The sequence below is a fragment of the Canis lupus genome, chromosome 10, assembly GCF_011100685.1.
Source record: "Canis lupus familiaris isolate Mischka breed German Shepherd chromosome 10, alternate assembly UU_Cfam_GSD_1.0, whole genome shotgun sequence".
Lineage (NCBI taxonomy): Eukaryota > Metazoa > Chordata > Mammalia > Carnivora > Canidae > Canis > Canis lupus.
Window position 1 is genome coordinate 7,832,425 of NC_049231.1, and position 14,523 is coordinate 7,846,947.

Genomic DNA, 14,523 nt, shown 5'->3' on the forward strand with positions numbered 1-14,523 from the left:
CCCTCCGGGTTGCTGTGCGCCCCCCGCAGCCCGGCCCAGGTCTGGGAAGGCACAGGGACCTGCCCCCTGCTGCTGCTGCCGCCGCTGCTGGCGGCCCGGGGCGCAGGTGCTCAGCCGGCTGCGCTCGGAACCCCGCGGCGCCAGGCCGCCCCGCCCGCGCGCAGTGATGCGGGGCTTGGGGGCGGGCGCGCCGCCTCCGCCCCCGCCCCCTTCCCCGCCCCAGCCGCGCGGGCTCCGCACTGCAGATGCCCGCCCGCCGCCCCGCGCTCCGCTCCTCCGGCGGCGCCCGCGGCTCCCCGCGCCCCCCGCGCCCCGCGCGCCCCTCGCCGGAGCCGACTCGCCGAGGCCGGCGGGACCCCAGGCGGCCCGCGGCCGCGCCCGAGCCCGGGGCGCTCCCGGATGCGGCAGGACAAGCTGAGCGGCTCCCTGAGGCGCGGAGGGAGATGCCTGAAGCGGCAGGGCGGCGGCGGCGTGGGCACCATCCTCAGCAATGTGCTCAAAAAGCGCAGCTGCATTTCCCGGACCGCGCCCCGGCTGCTCTGCACCCTGGAGCCGGGTGAGGACACGGGGCTGCCGACGGGGCGCTGGAGAGTGGCGGGGCGCCCCGGCGCCGCACCCCCCTACCCCTCCACGCCCCGTCCACCCCCGTGCACTCCCTCTCCAGCCCCTCCACCTCCTCTCCATCCTCCACCCCCTCTCCACCCCGCCTCCATCCCGCCCCCCCCCACCTCTCCATCCCCTCCCGGGTGCGGGCTACCGGGGCTCCGCGCCGGCGGGCGGGGTCGGCCTGGGAGGGAAGAGCGCGGACCGAGGCCTGCGCGCGGGCAGCGACCTCCCAAGGCCGGGAGGCCCCGCTGCTCCCGGTCCCGACCCCGCGGCCTGTGCGCGCTCGGGCTCCGGCCCCGGCCCCGGCCCCGGCTGGGGCTGCGCTCGGCCCTGCTCGCCCGGCCGGGGTTGGGGGGCGGCGGCGGCTCCCCGGGCCACCCGAGGCCGCGCAGCCGGCTGTGCTCCGGGCTCGCAGGAAGCCGCGTGGGAGGAGGAGGGAGGCGCCGGTTGGATGCTCGGGGCTGGAGGGGAAGGCAGCGGCCGCGAAGGGAGCACCGGGTGCATTTCCCTGAGGGTGTGCGCGGCGGGAGCGCCCGGAGCGTCTGGTCCGCGGGCCCGCGTGGGGGTGGGTAGGAAACCCTCCTGCAAGTGGAGACCCCCTCTCTTGTAGCCGGAGCCCGGGGCGCGCGGTGCGTGCTAGGCCGGGCCCTTTATGCTGCTCGGCGGGGTTTCCGCGTCCCGGCTCCTCTAGGCTGCGCAGCTCCGCGCCTGCTGCACCGCCCGGCATCCCTCCCTGGGGTCTGATGGGCACAGAGCTTTCTGGCAACGGCGTGGCCGCAGAGGGAGCCGGCTGTTTTCTCCCCGGTGCTCAGCGCTCGCCGGTCCCCAGGGTGACACCCGCAGGGGGTTCCAGGCCTGCCCCCCCACCCCCGACCCCTGCCTCCCTGCGCCATCGGGGACCGGCTCATCCCCAGGCTGCTGGGGAGAACCTGACGAGGCGCGCAACCCCAAAGGGTGGAACGCGTGACTGCCTGGTGGTTTCTTTGTTTTGTTTTTTCTTCTCCGCAAGGAAGTGTCTGATTGCAGAGACTGTAGTATTTTTCCTTTACCCTTAAGAAAAAAAAAAAAAAGAAAAAAGGAAACTCCTTCCTACGTTAAAAGTGTTTTGTGTTTCTGAATCCGGAACAGCCCTTGGCTATCAGATGAAACATAAACCTTCTCCCCCTCCCTTACTCAGTTTAGAAGAAAAGGGGAGAAAATGACCTGATTTCAGTGAGCGCGTGCAGGTGGTGAATGATCAATTCCAGTTAAATCCTGTGACTCATTTTAGATCATGAGAAAATAGTTGTGGTTTAGACTAACCCCAGTCGGTTTTCAGCACCTGATGCCCAGCAGGTGTTCTTAAAAAAAAAAAAAAAAAACAGAGGGAGCGTATTTGATCATACATACAGGGAGTTCGGAGCTTTTAGCTTAAGCTTTAATAAAAAAGCTTTAATAAGCTTTTTAGCTTATTTCGGTTGAAATAAGTCAGCGCGGGACTTGTTCTCTTGCCCTTGTTCCAACAGAGCAGAAGTCATGACTATCTGCTCCTCCGTTCAGCACCGGGCATCTGGACAGCAACCGGAGAGCGAGGCGTGTTTCTCCTGGTGCCCTGAATCCTTGGCTCCAGCTGGAGGCACTCTTGTGGTCCTTGTGTCATTGCTGTGCACTGAAGCAGGACTTCATTGAAACCATCTCAGACAGATGAGAATTTGCGGGGGTACTTGATACACCCTTGGAGAAGGAGATCTTATCTATTTAGGCAGAATAAGCTAGTGGCCTGAAGCTTTGAAAAGACCTATCAGGGCATTGATTGGATGCCTGGGGTTCTGTACCACAGCTTGACTTTAGAAATCTTGTATTCACAGTACTCTCCCGGGACTCCCAAGAAGGGATTCTGCGTACTGTGGTGGGCTTGGGCAAATCATATACATCTCTTTCCAGCTTGACACATTCACACACACACACACACACACACACACTCTCTCCCTCTCTCTCTCTCTCTCTCTATATATATATATATATGGACAAATCTACTTTATTATTGTAATTTTAAATTCTGAAGATCGTTTCTATCTCCATACCAACTCCTAAGTAGTGGAGGTTGTGGGGAGGCTTTCAGTATGCCTAATCTGCAATCAACATCTTAGAAGCAAAACTATTGTCATGAATGACAATCATAAATTGTAAAACTGAATGCTATTAATGTTTGGTATATCTTGATCTTTGAACTTTTAAGTAATAAGTTTTTTTTAAAAGTGAATTGGGAAAGAAAAAAAAGTGACTTGAAATATGATTTAATTGATTTTGAAATTGTAGGAAAAAACATAAGTTTTTCAGATTTGATTATATTATTCTAAATAAAACTTACATGGGAATAAAAACTGTCATTAATTTCACTTCAAGAACAACAGCACATACTTCTAACATGGAATTCTGAATAAAAGCTCAATATGAATATAGCATATAGTCTTTGTATATTATAAACACATTGTCTTGATATATTCTATTTATTTTCTTCTCCCATACATTTGGGATTGGAATCAAAGAAGTTTATTTAAAGTCATAGATAACTTGGAATTAGAGATCAGTTATATTTTTAGCTTGTAGTCTATGATTAAAAATACCAAATGTTTTTATCACCAATGAGCAAGTGTATCATGACAGAATTTTAAGATACATGAAAATCTCCAAATAAGATTGTTGAGGTGGATTATTCCACAAGTGAGAAGGTGGTGATGTTGTTTTGATAACTTTTAACATTTCACAGAAGTTTCTTTCGTAGACTTAGTCCATGCACATGTCTTAGAAAACAAATTCTGTAAGGAGATATCTCTCTTCCTAAGTTTCATAAATAACAATCTACTGAGAAAGATATTATTACCCACACTTTAAAGATGAATTGAGGGGCACCTGGGTGGCTCGGTCAATTAAGAGACCAACTCTTGGTTTCGGCTCAGGTCTTGATCTCACAGTCCTGAGATCTGGCCCTGCCTGGACACTGCTCTAGGTGTGGAGCCTGCTTAAGATTCTTTCTCATGGGACAGCCTGGGTGGCTCAGTGGTTTAGTGGCGCCTTTGGCCCAGGGCATGATCCTGGAGACCTGGGATCGAGTCCCACGTCGGGCTTCCTGCATGAGCCTGCTTCTTCCTCTGCCGGGGTCTCTACGTCTCTCTCCCTCTCTCTCTCTTTCTATTTCTATTTCTCATGAATAAATAAATAAAATCTTAAAAGATTCTTTCTCTCTCCCTCTCTTTCTGCCCCCACCTCCCATGTACACATGCATGAATGTGTTCTCTTTCTCTCAAAAAAAATTTTTTTTGAGACTGAGACAAATTAAATAATTTGACACTAGGAACCAAAGTGGAGTGGGGATCTGAGTGACTCCAAACCTGTGGTGTCATTTTTTTTTTTAACACTATTTCAGACAACTGTGGAAGCCACCATCCTAATGGCCATAGGCTATTTTTCTATTTAAAGAATCTATTTAACAAAATGGACTAAAATTTAATAAAAATATGTTTTAAAAATTTTATGACTCAGTAGAATCAGGTTAATTTTTATTTTTATTTTTGATCTAACTTGTTATTTTTTTCCAAAATAACAGTTATGTATTTTTCTTCTAGGAGTTGACACAAAGTTGAAGTTCACTCTTGAGCCATCTTTAGGTCAAAATGGTTTTCAGCAGGTAACTTTATTTTTGGTTTTGAAAATACTCTCATTTGGGGGTATATATACAAGATACACTGAGATACGTCCTCAAAGTAGGAAAATTAGCATGTACTTTGATACATGTTAGGTGAGTCAGTTTTTAAAATTACAGATAAATTATGAGCCTGCAAGTGGCCTGGGTTTATATCTGCAATGAAAAATTTTGTACTTTCTATTAATGGTGCAAGTTGTGAAAAAATTATAAGAACCGAATATCTATGATTTTGAATCCATAATACATGTTTTTGTTTCTGAACTAGCTCCCCAACCCTTGTGTGTGCACATGGGTCATAGGTGTGTTAAGAGTACCTAAGGTGGGGAGTGCGTAGGACTTGGAGCCTGGCTGAAAGAAGCTCTGTTTACCTCCGTGTGCTGTACAAGTTTTATCATACTCTCTGGATGTCGAAATGGGAAAAAGGTTTGAAAGTGCTTATCCAGGTCAATATTCTAACTTTGCCAATGTTTCTTCTGTGTTCCTAGTGGTATGATGCTCTCAAGGCAGTTGCCAGGCTATCAACAGGCATACCAAAGGAATGGAGGAGAAAGGTGAGAAGGATTCCTAGGGCTAAAATACAAAAGATCAGCATTCTGTTCCTCTTTAAAATGTCTGAAATGTCCAAAAGAATATTCTAGATTTAGTAATTCAAAAGCGTCTCTTTTCATTATTTATTCATTTAATAAGCATTTATTGATTATGTATTCTGTGCCAAGGTACTGTTCCAGGTACTGAGGATACAGGAATGGGAGGATAAAACCAAAGTTTTTGTCCTCATGGAGCTTACAATGAATTCAATATAAAGTATGTGAGATGGTGATAAGTGCCATGCATAAAAATAAAGCAGAGAAAGAAATGAGAGCAGAGTGGAGGAATGGAGGTAAGGAGGTGGAATTTTAAATAGCAAGGTGACATTTGAATAGGGCCTAGATGTGGAAGTGAGCCCGGAGGAGGCAGCTACCTGGGGGAAGAGCACCTCAAACAGAGGAAACACCCTCAGGTAAGGGCATCTCAGGGGTATGCAAGCAAAAGCAAGAGGTCAGGGTGGCTCAGTGAACACAGGGGAAAGCTATTGGAGAGAGAGTAGTAGAGGTAAATGTGATGGAGAGAGGGGGATGACAGATCATGGAGACCTTATGGGCCATAGTAGGACCTTTACCCAGTCTGAGATAGGAAGAGAGAGAAGCATTGGTAAGTTTTGAGCTGGGGAGTAACATGATAACACTTATATTTTAAATGGACCTCTCCGGCTTAATAATAGGAGGGACAAGGGCAGAAGCAGAGAGATCAATGGGAGACTTGAGATAATTCAGGCAAGATGTGGATCAGGGTTGCAGTGATGGAGATGGAGAAAAGGGATCAGATTCTCAATTTATTCTGAAGGCTGAGTTGACATGGATTCCTGTTATGAATATAAGGTATATGATTCTGATGCTTGGGATAAAATTCTGGCTGGAGATATTGATCAGTGTTAATCCTGCTGAAGTATGTTCAGATGCTAAAACTTGACGTGCTTCCTTGGTATATTCATTTATGAACCTAGTCTTCATGCCCCTTGTGTTTGAACATTGGCAGTTCTTCAAAATATACATGAAAAATCTTACAGAAACAGCTTTTCAGGATAAAGTAATCAACAGAATAAAAATGCCCAGTGACTCTTTTAAAAAAAGTTAGTCATTATGGGGCCCCACCTGTGTGTTGTGAGAGAGAGATTGAGGGATGATTTAAAGGCACAGGCCACTCCGTGGTGAAAGAAGACCCATTCTCCATGAATGACCAGGTAGCTCTTGTACAAGTACGGAGAGAATTCAAAGTCAACTATAGCAAGCTCAGAAGATGATATAGCTAATCAGTGAACTCAAATAAGAGTTGAAGATTTTTTTTGTTTTCTTAACAGGATTTCTAATGGCTGGATCATTGCTTGGTGCATAGTAGAAGCTCAACAAATGTTAATGGAAAGAATAAATGAAAGGCCTTAAGTGGTGCAATTAGCAAACATGTCAATGAAAGTTGAAATGAATAGTGGGCTATATTTGGTCTAGGATCAGCTCTCATTTTTCATCAGATGCAATAATTATTTTTTAATAAAAGTGAAACTATATATTTTACTTTGGTATTTTTTATTAATATTTCAGGTTTGGTTGACCTTGGCAGATCATTATTTGCACAGTATAGCTATTGACTGGGACAAAACCATGCGCTTCACTTTCAATGAAAGGAGTAATCCTGATGATGACTCAATGGGAATTCAAATAGTCAAGGTAAGGCCCCTGAGTTTGGCCTGTTGTCCTGACTTAGAAGGAGGTTTCTAAGAGCCAGATGTTCCCTGGACAGAGGATCAAAGCTTATGGTCTGAATGTCCATATATTTCCTGCTTTCTTATTCTGTTAGTTAACAGCCTCTTAATGGGAACTTTGACTATGTCTTGTTTTCATAAATTTATATGTTGGCAGTAAGAAGAAAATGTTTCTACTCATCTTCTCCTGTTCACTTGATAGGAGATTGAAATTTCTTTTTCTTTAGCATGGGTCATTGCTCTTAGCTAGATTTTGTTTTAAAAGATTTTATTTATTTATTCATAGAGACACAGCTAGAGAGAGAGAGGCAGAGACACAGTTAGGGGGAGAAGCAGGCTCCATGCAGGGAGCCCGACGTGGGACTCGATCCCGGGTCTCCAGGATCACGCCCTGGGCTGCATGCGGCGCTAAACCGCTGCGCCACCTGGGCTGCCCTCTTAGCTAGATTTTTTTTTTTTCAATAATATATTTTTTAAAGATTTTATTTATTTACTCATAGAGACACAGCTAGAGAGAGAGAGGCAGAGACACAGGCAGAGGGAGAAGCAGGCACCATGCAGGGAGCCTGATGTGGGACTCGATCCCGGATCTCCAGGATCACACCCTGGGCTGCAGGCGGCGCTAAACCGCTGCGCCACCGGGGCTGCCCTTAGCTAGATTTTTACATAAACGTTACAGATTGGGAAATTTAAAGTTAAGTATATATCATATTAGAATAATTGGGTTCTTGTTGGGGTCTCTGATAATTTCTTAACTGCCAATTTATGAAGATAGATTGACTGATGAATCTACTTAAAACCAGATGGTCAGGGGTTCAAGCCAGCTGTGGAGGCAGCTGTGGTTTGCCTACTGGGATTATTACAATTGATTAGGGCCTGTTGCCAACAGCCAAGGTTGCTGATTCAATTCAGTCCCACTATTGTTCTCTTACATAAGTTTCCAGCACATGGGTTTTAATTGATTTGATTTGATTTTTTTAAAGATTTGTTTATTTATTTGAGGGAGAAGAAGAGAGAGCAGGGAAGAAGGGAAGAGGGAGAGGGAGAGTGAGTCCCAAGTGGGCTCTGTGCTTAGCTCGATTCAGGGCTCGATCCCATGACTCTGAGGTCACGACTGGAGCTGACACGAAGAGTCAGTCACTTAACTGGGTGATCCACTCAGGTGCCCACTTTTTTTTTTTTTTTAAGATTGGCTTTTGATTTTATATGAGTTTATTACAACGTAAGGCTAAGCTTTTTTTTTTTAAATTTTTTTATTTATTTATGATAGTCACAGAGAGAGAGAGAGAGAGAGAGGCAGAGACATAGGCAGAGGGAGAAGCAGGCTCCATGCACCGGGAGCCCGACGTGGGATTCGATCCCAGGTATCCAGGATCACGCCCTGGGCCAAAGGCAGGCGCCAAACCGCTGCGCCACCCAGGGATCCCTAAGCTGGGGTTTTAAAAGGAACATTGTCTCCTATAAATTTTGGCCACCAGAGTTTGGCTAAGGTTTTGACAGATTTGAGGATACTTTTTTTTTATGAGGAGTACTAATGGAAAGGAGCTACTTTGTGATCTAACTTGGTCTGTTTCAGACACATGTTAAAAACAATTAGGAAATTTATTTTGTATGTTTTAAAGGCTTGTGCACTATCCATATTTCAACTGTTTATTTGGAATTTCAGGAGTGTTTCTCAGTGATGAAGTAGTCCATGTTTGAAATATTTTCTGTTTAAATTGTGAGTTAAGGTAATATACATTTTATAACAATCATGTTATTAAGAGGATCTTTCATTTTCCTCATTGAAGTGAATGCTGTGTCAGTAAAATGACATTAGCTCCTGAAAATTGTAGTCTCTGCTTAGTTATTAAATTACATGTATTGCCCTAATTAAATATTAAAGCACAACAAATGTTTCTGTATTTTTTATACAAATTTTAAAACAGTTTGGATAGATTCTTCTGTCTTGAACAGAATGATTTTTCTGTCTCTCTGTAGTACAGATTGCATTTTTTGCTATTTTAGTTTTGCTCCTTCATATTATTTTGAGTTTTGATAGCTAAATATTATATTGTGTTTCAGAGAAAGGAGTAATGTTAGCGTCTATCATGTGTTGAAGTCATGTGTTGAAATGTGTTGAAATGTAGTCATGTGTTGAAATGACTTTTGTTTTATCTGAGACATAGTATTAAAAGAAACTGTCAATTTGTATGGAATTATAATGTAATTTTTGTTAATACTGTGTCCCTTTGGTATTAATTCTGGAAACATTTTAAATTTTGGCAGAAAATTATAAAGGTAGGACAAAACTTTTTTTTTCTTTTAAGATTTTTATTTATTCATGAGAGACAGAGAAAGAGAGAGAGAGAGAGAGAGAGAGAGGCAGACACAGGCAGAGGGAGAAGCAGGCTCCATGCTGGAGCCTGACGTGGGACTCGATCCCAGGTCTCCAGGATCACGCCCTGGGCTGCAGGTGGCGCTAAACCACTGTGCCACTGGGGCTGCCCAAAATTATAAAGTTAGAAAATTTGCCTGTCCGAAATTCCTCTTGAAAATGTCCTTTAGTTAACTACATCTCAATAAAACTGGGGGGGGGGAGGGAATGTATCTTAGCAAAATAGAAAACATTAGAAAAAGAAAATTTAAAAAATTGCTTTGGCTCATAAACATTTTTATTTTTATTTATTTATTTATTTATTTATTTTTCTTTTTTTTTTTCTTTTTTTTTTTAAATTTTTATTTATTTATTTATGATAGTCACAGAGAGAGAGAGAGAGAGGCAGAGACACAGGCAGAGGGAGAAGCAGGCTCCATGCACCGGGAGCCCGATGTGGGATTCGATCCCGGGTCTCCGGGATCGCGCCCTGGGCCAAAGGCAGGCGCCAAACCGCTGCGCCACCCAGGGATCCCTATTTTTATTTATTTTTATTTATTTTTTATTTTTTGTTTTTAAAGATTTATTTATTCATTCATTCAGAGAGAGCGAAGAGAGAGGCAGAGACACAGGCGGAGGGAGAAGCAGGCTCCATGCAGGAAGCCCGATGTGGGACTCGATCCCGGGTCTCCAGGATCACACCCCATGCTGCAGGCGGTGATAAACTGCTGTGCCACCGGGTCTGCCCCCATAAACATTTTCAAAAACTACAATTCAGGTTGATAATCTGATTCTATTTAATGCTGAGGCAAAGTTATAACTAAAGGTATTTTTTTTTTGGAGAGAATATGAAGAACCATTTTAAAAACTTTTGTTTGCCTTCTTCAGGATCTTCACCGCACGGGCTGCAGTTCTTACTGTGGCCAGGAGGCTGAGCAGGACAGGGTTGTGTTAAAACGGGTCCTGTTGGCCTACGCCCGGTGGAACAAGAATGTTGGGTACTGCCAAGGCTTTAACATCTTGGCTGCTCTAATTCTGGAAGTAGTGGAAGGCAATGAAGGGGATGCACTGAAAGTGAGTATGAGGCTCTGGAGAGGGCAATTGAAATTCTTCTGAGAGTGAAGTATTGGAACTATAATTCCTCGTCCCTGATGTCCCACCTCCTTCCAGGGTGTTTTCTACACTTTTGTAATGACCCATAATCACCATTTCTTCCATATTAAAGCCAGGTCAAGTGACCAACTCATGTAGCTGCCAGTTGTGAGAAGAATGATTATGTTTTTTGTCCCACTTGTAAAACACATTTTTAAAGCAAGCTGAATACTAATCATATTAATTATTCTTCATAGCTGTGTCACGATTTAGCTGCTTAAAGTAGCAAACATGATTTACCTCACAGTTTCTTTGAGTCAGGAATCTGGGTGTGACTTAGCTGGCTCAAAGTCCTATTGTTGTGGCATCCAAACTGTTGGCTGTGTCTGCAGCCTCATCTGAAGGCTCAGTTGGGGACAGCATTCACTTCCAAGTCCATGTGGTTGTTGGTAACATTTAATCCCTCACAAGCGGCTGGATTGAGGGCCTATGTTCCTGGCTGCCTGTTGGCTGGAGACCTTTTTTAGTCCTTTGCCATGTCTCCATCTCACAACAAGGTGACTGGCATCCCTCAGAGTGAGAAAGAGAGTAAAAGGGAATGAGCAAGGTAGGAGAGATTAAGTTGCAGATGTTGTATTCTGTCATTTTTGCCATATTCTATTCATTAGAAGCCAGTCACTAGGTCCAGCTCTTATTCAAGGGGAAGGGCTTGTATAAGGATATGACTACTAAGAGGCAGAGGTCATGGGGTGTCATGTTAGAAATTGCCTACTACACAAGTTATGTGTAATTCTGGTTGGTTGGATCTTCTTATTGGGTTCCTTTACCATTTCATCTATGGGGCAAGCTATGGAGGAGGTTAGGCTGAGAGTGAGTATATATGATGGAAGGTATTTGCATGGAGATAGGTTATGGAAGCAAATTTTATTATCTTTATTATCTTTTATTATCTTTTAACCTTCAATGCCTGCAACTATTATTAGTAAAAAAAATTCTAGAAACATTTTGAGATGGTTCACAAGCAATTTAAGCTTATAAATTGGAATATGAGTCTGTTAGTCACCGGAAATAATCTTTATGAGAAATGAAGCATTACACATGCACAGGATGGCTATTCCCTTATTAGCTTGGGGCAATATGGGATTGCTAATTCTTATCTGAACCCTCAAACTGCTATTGATTGCAATGCTTTGTGATGGATGGGATGGATACTTAGTCTTTGTATTCAAGAGCCTCCCCAACCCCAGTTTTGTGTTTGATTATGGTCAATACCTTAGTGATATTCCCAGTCACTGACTAATGTCCTATGGAAAAACAAACAAATGTTCTTCCTAGTTGTATATGCATCATGGTGGAATTAACTATAAACCCAGTCTGACCTAATCTCAATCTGTATTCACCCTTTCACTTTTTCTGTCCCTGTATTTAAGGAAAAAGCTCTGAGACTACTTGTTCATCAAATAAGTGGGGGAGTGGAGAGCCAGTGATAAATCAAATATATAAGTTTAAAACATTTTTTATTAAGCCTTTTATTTACTCAGTCTATCAGCTTTAGTTGATTTTTTCTTTTCAGATGTAATTTCTGTGACTATAAAATGAGAACTCTTCTGTTGAAGAGTTGGAATAAATAATTCAGGCTAGGAGGTGAAGTAGAAAGGTCTGGGCGAAGGGATATACATGCCAATCAAATCATAAAAGAAACTCCTTGAGAAACTAAAACTGCACACACAAAATATGGATGAGATAAAGCTGAGGAACTGAATATTTATATTTCTGCCTCTAAGAAAATTATCTCCATGAAATGAAATGACATCATCATCATTTCAGAATCTTGTGGTTAGACATTGAATATGCAGAGGAAGATTGGATTCATGAAGAGTCACTTCAGAGGCAAAGGAAAATATTGGACATCAGTGTTTTTCAGCAGCTATTTTGTCCTCTGCAAATTTTAATTATTAGGCAAATATATAGTTTATTTGAGAAGTAGGTAAACCATTTTGCATGCTTTTCAGCACTTACTGTTTTTGTCTTGGTAACTTTTTAACTACGTAAAACTTTGAAGCTCCTTCATTATTTACTTTTTAAAAAATACATAATTTTTTAGAGCAGTTTGAGGTTCATAGCAAAATTGAGAGGAACATACAGAGATTTTCCGTATGCCCCCTGCCCCCACACATCCCCCACCAGAGGTACATTTGTTACAGCCCATGAACCTATATCGACATGTTGTAATCACCTAAAGTGCATAGTTTACGATTCACCCTTAGTGTTGTACGTTCTGTGGGTTAGACAAATGTTTAATGCCATGTATTCATCATTATAATATTCATAGAGAGTGTGTTCACTGCCCTAATAATCCCCTGTGCTCTGCTTATTCCTCTTCCCTGCCCTTACCCCTGGCAACCACTGATATTTTTACTGTCTCTACAGTCTTGCCTTTTCCAGAATGTCATATAGTTGGAATCATACAATATGTAGCCTTTTCAGATTGGTTTCTTTCACTTAATAAGATGCATTTAGCTTCCTTCATGTCTTTTCATGGCTTGGTGGTTCATTTATTTTTAGTGCTGAATAATGTTCCATTGTCTGCATGTTCATAGTTTGTTTATCCATTCACCTGTTGAAGGACATCTCTGTTGCTTCCAAGTTTTGGCAAATATGAATATAGCTGCTGTAAGCATCTGTGTGCAGGTTTTTGTGTGGACATGAGTTTTCAGCTCCTTTGGGTAAATACCAATGGGTGTGATTGCCGGATCGTATGATAAGAGTATATTTAGTTTTGTAAGAAGCCGCCAATCTGTCTTCCAAAGTGACTATCCAGTTTTGCATTCCTTCCAGCAATGTATAAGAATTCCTATTGCCCCACATCCTTGTCAGCATTTGGTGCTGTGAGCATTCCAGATTTTGACGGTTCTAATAGGTGTGCGGTGTTACCTCGTTTGAATTTGGGTTGCTTTGATGATGGATGATGTGAAGCATCTTTTCATATGCTTATTTGCCACTGAATACATCTTTGGCAAGGCATCTCTTAAAGTTTTTGGTTCATTTTTAGTCATTATTTTGAGTCTTAAGAGTTCTTTGTATATTTTGGATAACAGTCTTTAATCAGATATGTCTTTCGCAAATATTTTCTCCCAGGCTGTGGCTTGTCCTCTTATTCTCTTGACATTGTCTTTCCCAAAACCAAAGTTTTTAATTTTAAAGAAATCTAGCTTGCCAATGATTTCTTTCATGGATCGTGTCCTTGCTGTTGTACCTGAAAGGTCATCATCACCATACCCAAGGGCTCTGGGCTATGCTACCTCCTAAGAGATTTATAGTTTTGCATTTTGCATTTAGGTCTGCCATCGATTTTGAGTCAATTTGTTGTGAAAGGTATAAGGTTTGTGTCTAGATTTATTTTTTGCCATGTGGATATCCATTTGTTCCAGCACCATTTATTGAAGAGACTGTTTTTGCTCTATTGCCATTATTTATCCTTTTTTTTTTTTTTTTTTTTTTTTTTAAGATCTAATGTGGGGCTTTTGAAATATATTAGTGGGTGGAGTTACATACCTAACATTCCACCCAGCTGTCTCTGATGTCCTGTCAGACTTTGCGATGCCTTTGGACAGAGAATTTCATTGTGTCACAAGAATTACTATGATAATTGAAAATTTGTGTAATTTTGGGAGATCATGATTTCTTCAGAGAAGCTTAAGTATCTCTCTCAGTATTAAATCCTTAGATAAAAAGTGCAATAATAGACTATTACCTTTAAATTGTGCCTGTGTCATCCTGTAAATCCCTCTTCTCCTTACTCATAAAGTACAAGGTCCCCACTAGGGCACCCTGCTCTGCTGGAGATCTGCACTCCCCATCAACTGGCATCAATCTCTCTAGGTCCTTCTTCCCTCCACAGATGGAATATTCTATACTCCCTTCATTGCTAAGCTCCACCTGCCCGCTCTTGTATTAAAGGTCTCAGAGGGACCTTCTCAAGAGTATGGCACAACCCTTATCAACTTAGTCAAAACTCTGACCCTAAAAAAGTAGAAATTGCAAGCCAGGGATGAGGGAGAAATGGGCCTTTGTCTGGTCTGGGAGATAATTTTCTTAGAGTATAGAGTTTTGTGTTAGATTGAAAATTAAACTATGAGACTACCCTATGGGGCTGGCTCTGACTTGATTCTTAATTTTGTTCCCTGTGCTCTGGGGAGTGAGTGGCCTTCTAGGGAGGACAGCATAGCAGGGTATACAGGCTGACAGGGAAAGGGTCAGAGATTGACATATAGAACTCTTGTGTTTTGCTGGATCATTCTAGTGGTTCTTGACATCTTTGCAAAGGTAACACAAATAGAAAAGTAAGAGTGAAAATAGTAATTTGAAGAATTTATGAGACCATCTTATGAAAGAAAGCCAGATTTTCAAAGTACCATTTGTTCAAACAAAGCCTTGTTGTATTCTCCTGGGAGAGGAAAGTGGACCCAAAGCCACTCTTAGTTTTAA

The 14,523-nt window shown here is 43.0% G+C and overlaps 1 protein-coding gene across 8 annotated transcripts in view; it reads left to right on the forward strand.

The window, feature by feature from the left end:
* The window catches only part of TBC1D30 (TBC1 domain family member 30), a 79,079-nt gene that overhangs the window by 38,214 nt on the left and 26,342 nt on the right, over positions 1 to 14,523 (forward strand). For 4 of the 8 annotated variants that reach the window (XM_038549918.1, XM_038549920.1, XM_038549922.1 and 1 more), the window contains exons 2-5: positions 4,212 to 4,273; positions 4,777 to 4,842; positions 6,427 to 6,552; positions 9,832 to 10,017. In XM_038549918.1, coding sequence (XP_038405846.1) covers positions 4,212 to 4,273; positions 4,777 to 4,842; positions 6,427 to 6,552; positions 9,832 to 10,017 — 440 coding nt within the window. Of the gene's footprint in view, positions 1 to 372; positions 557 to 2,165; positions 2,306 to 4,211; positions 4,274 to 4,776; positions 4,843 to 6,426; positions 6,553 to 9,831; positions 10,018 to 14,523 lie in introns of those variants that run through there. The other 4 variants (XM_038549921.1, XM_038549924.1, XM_038549923.1 and 1 more) reach the window with 4 other exon arrangements.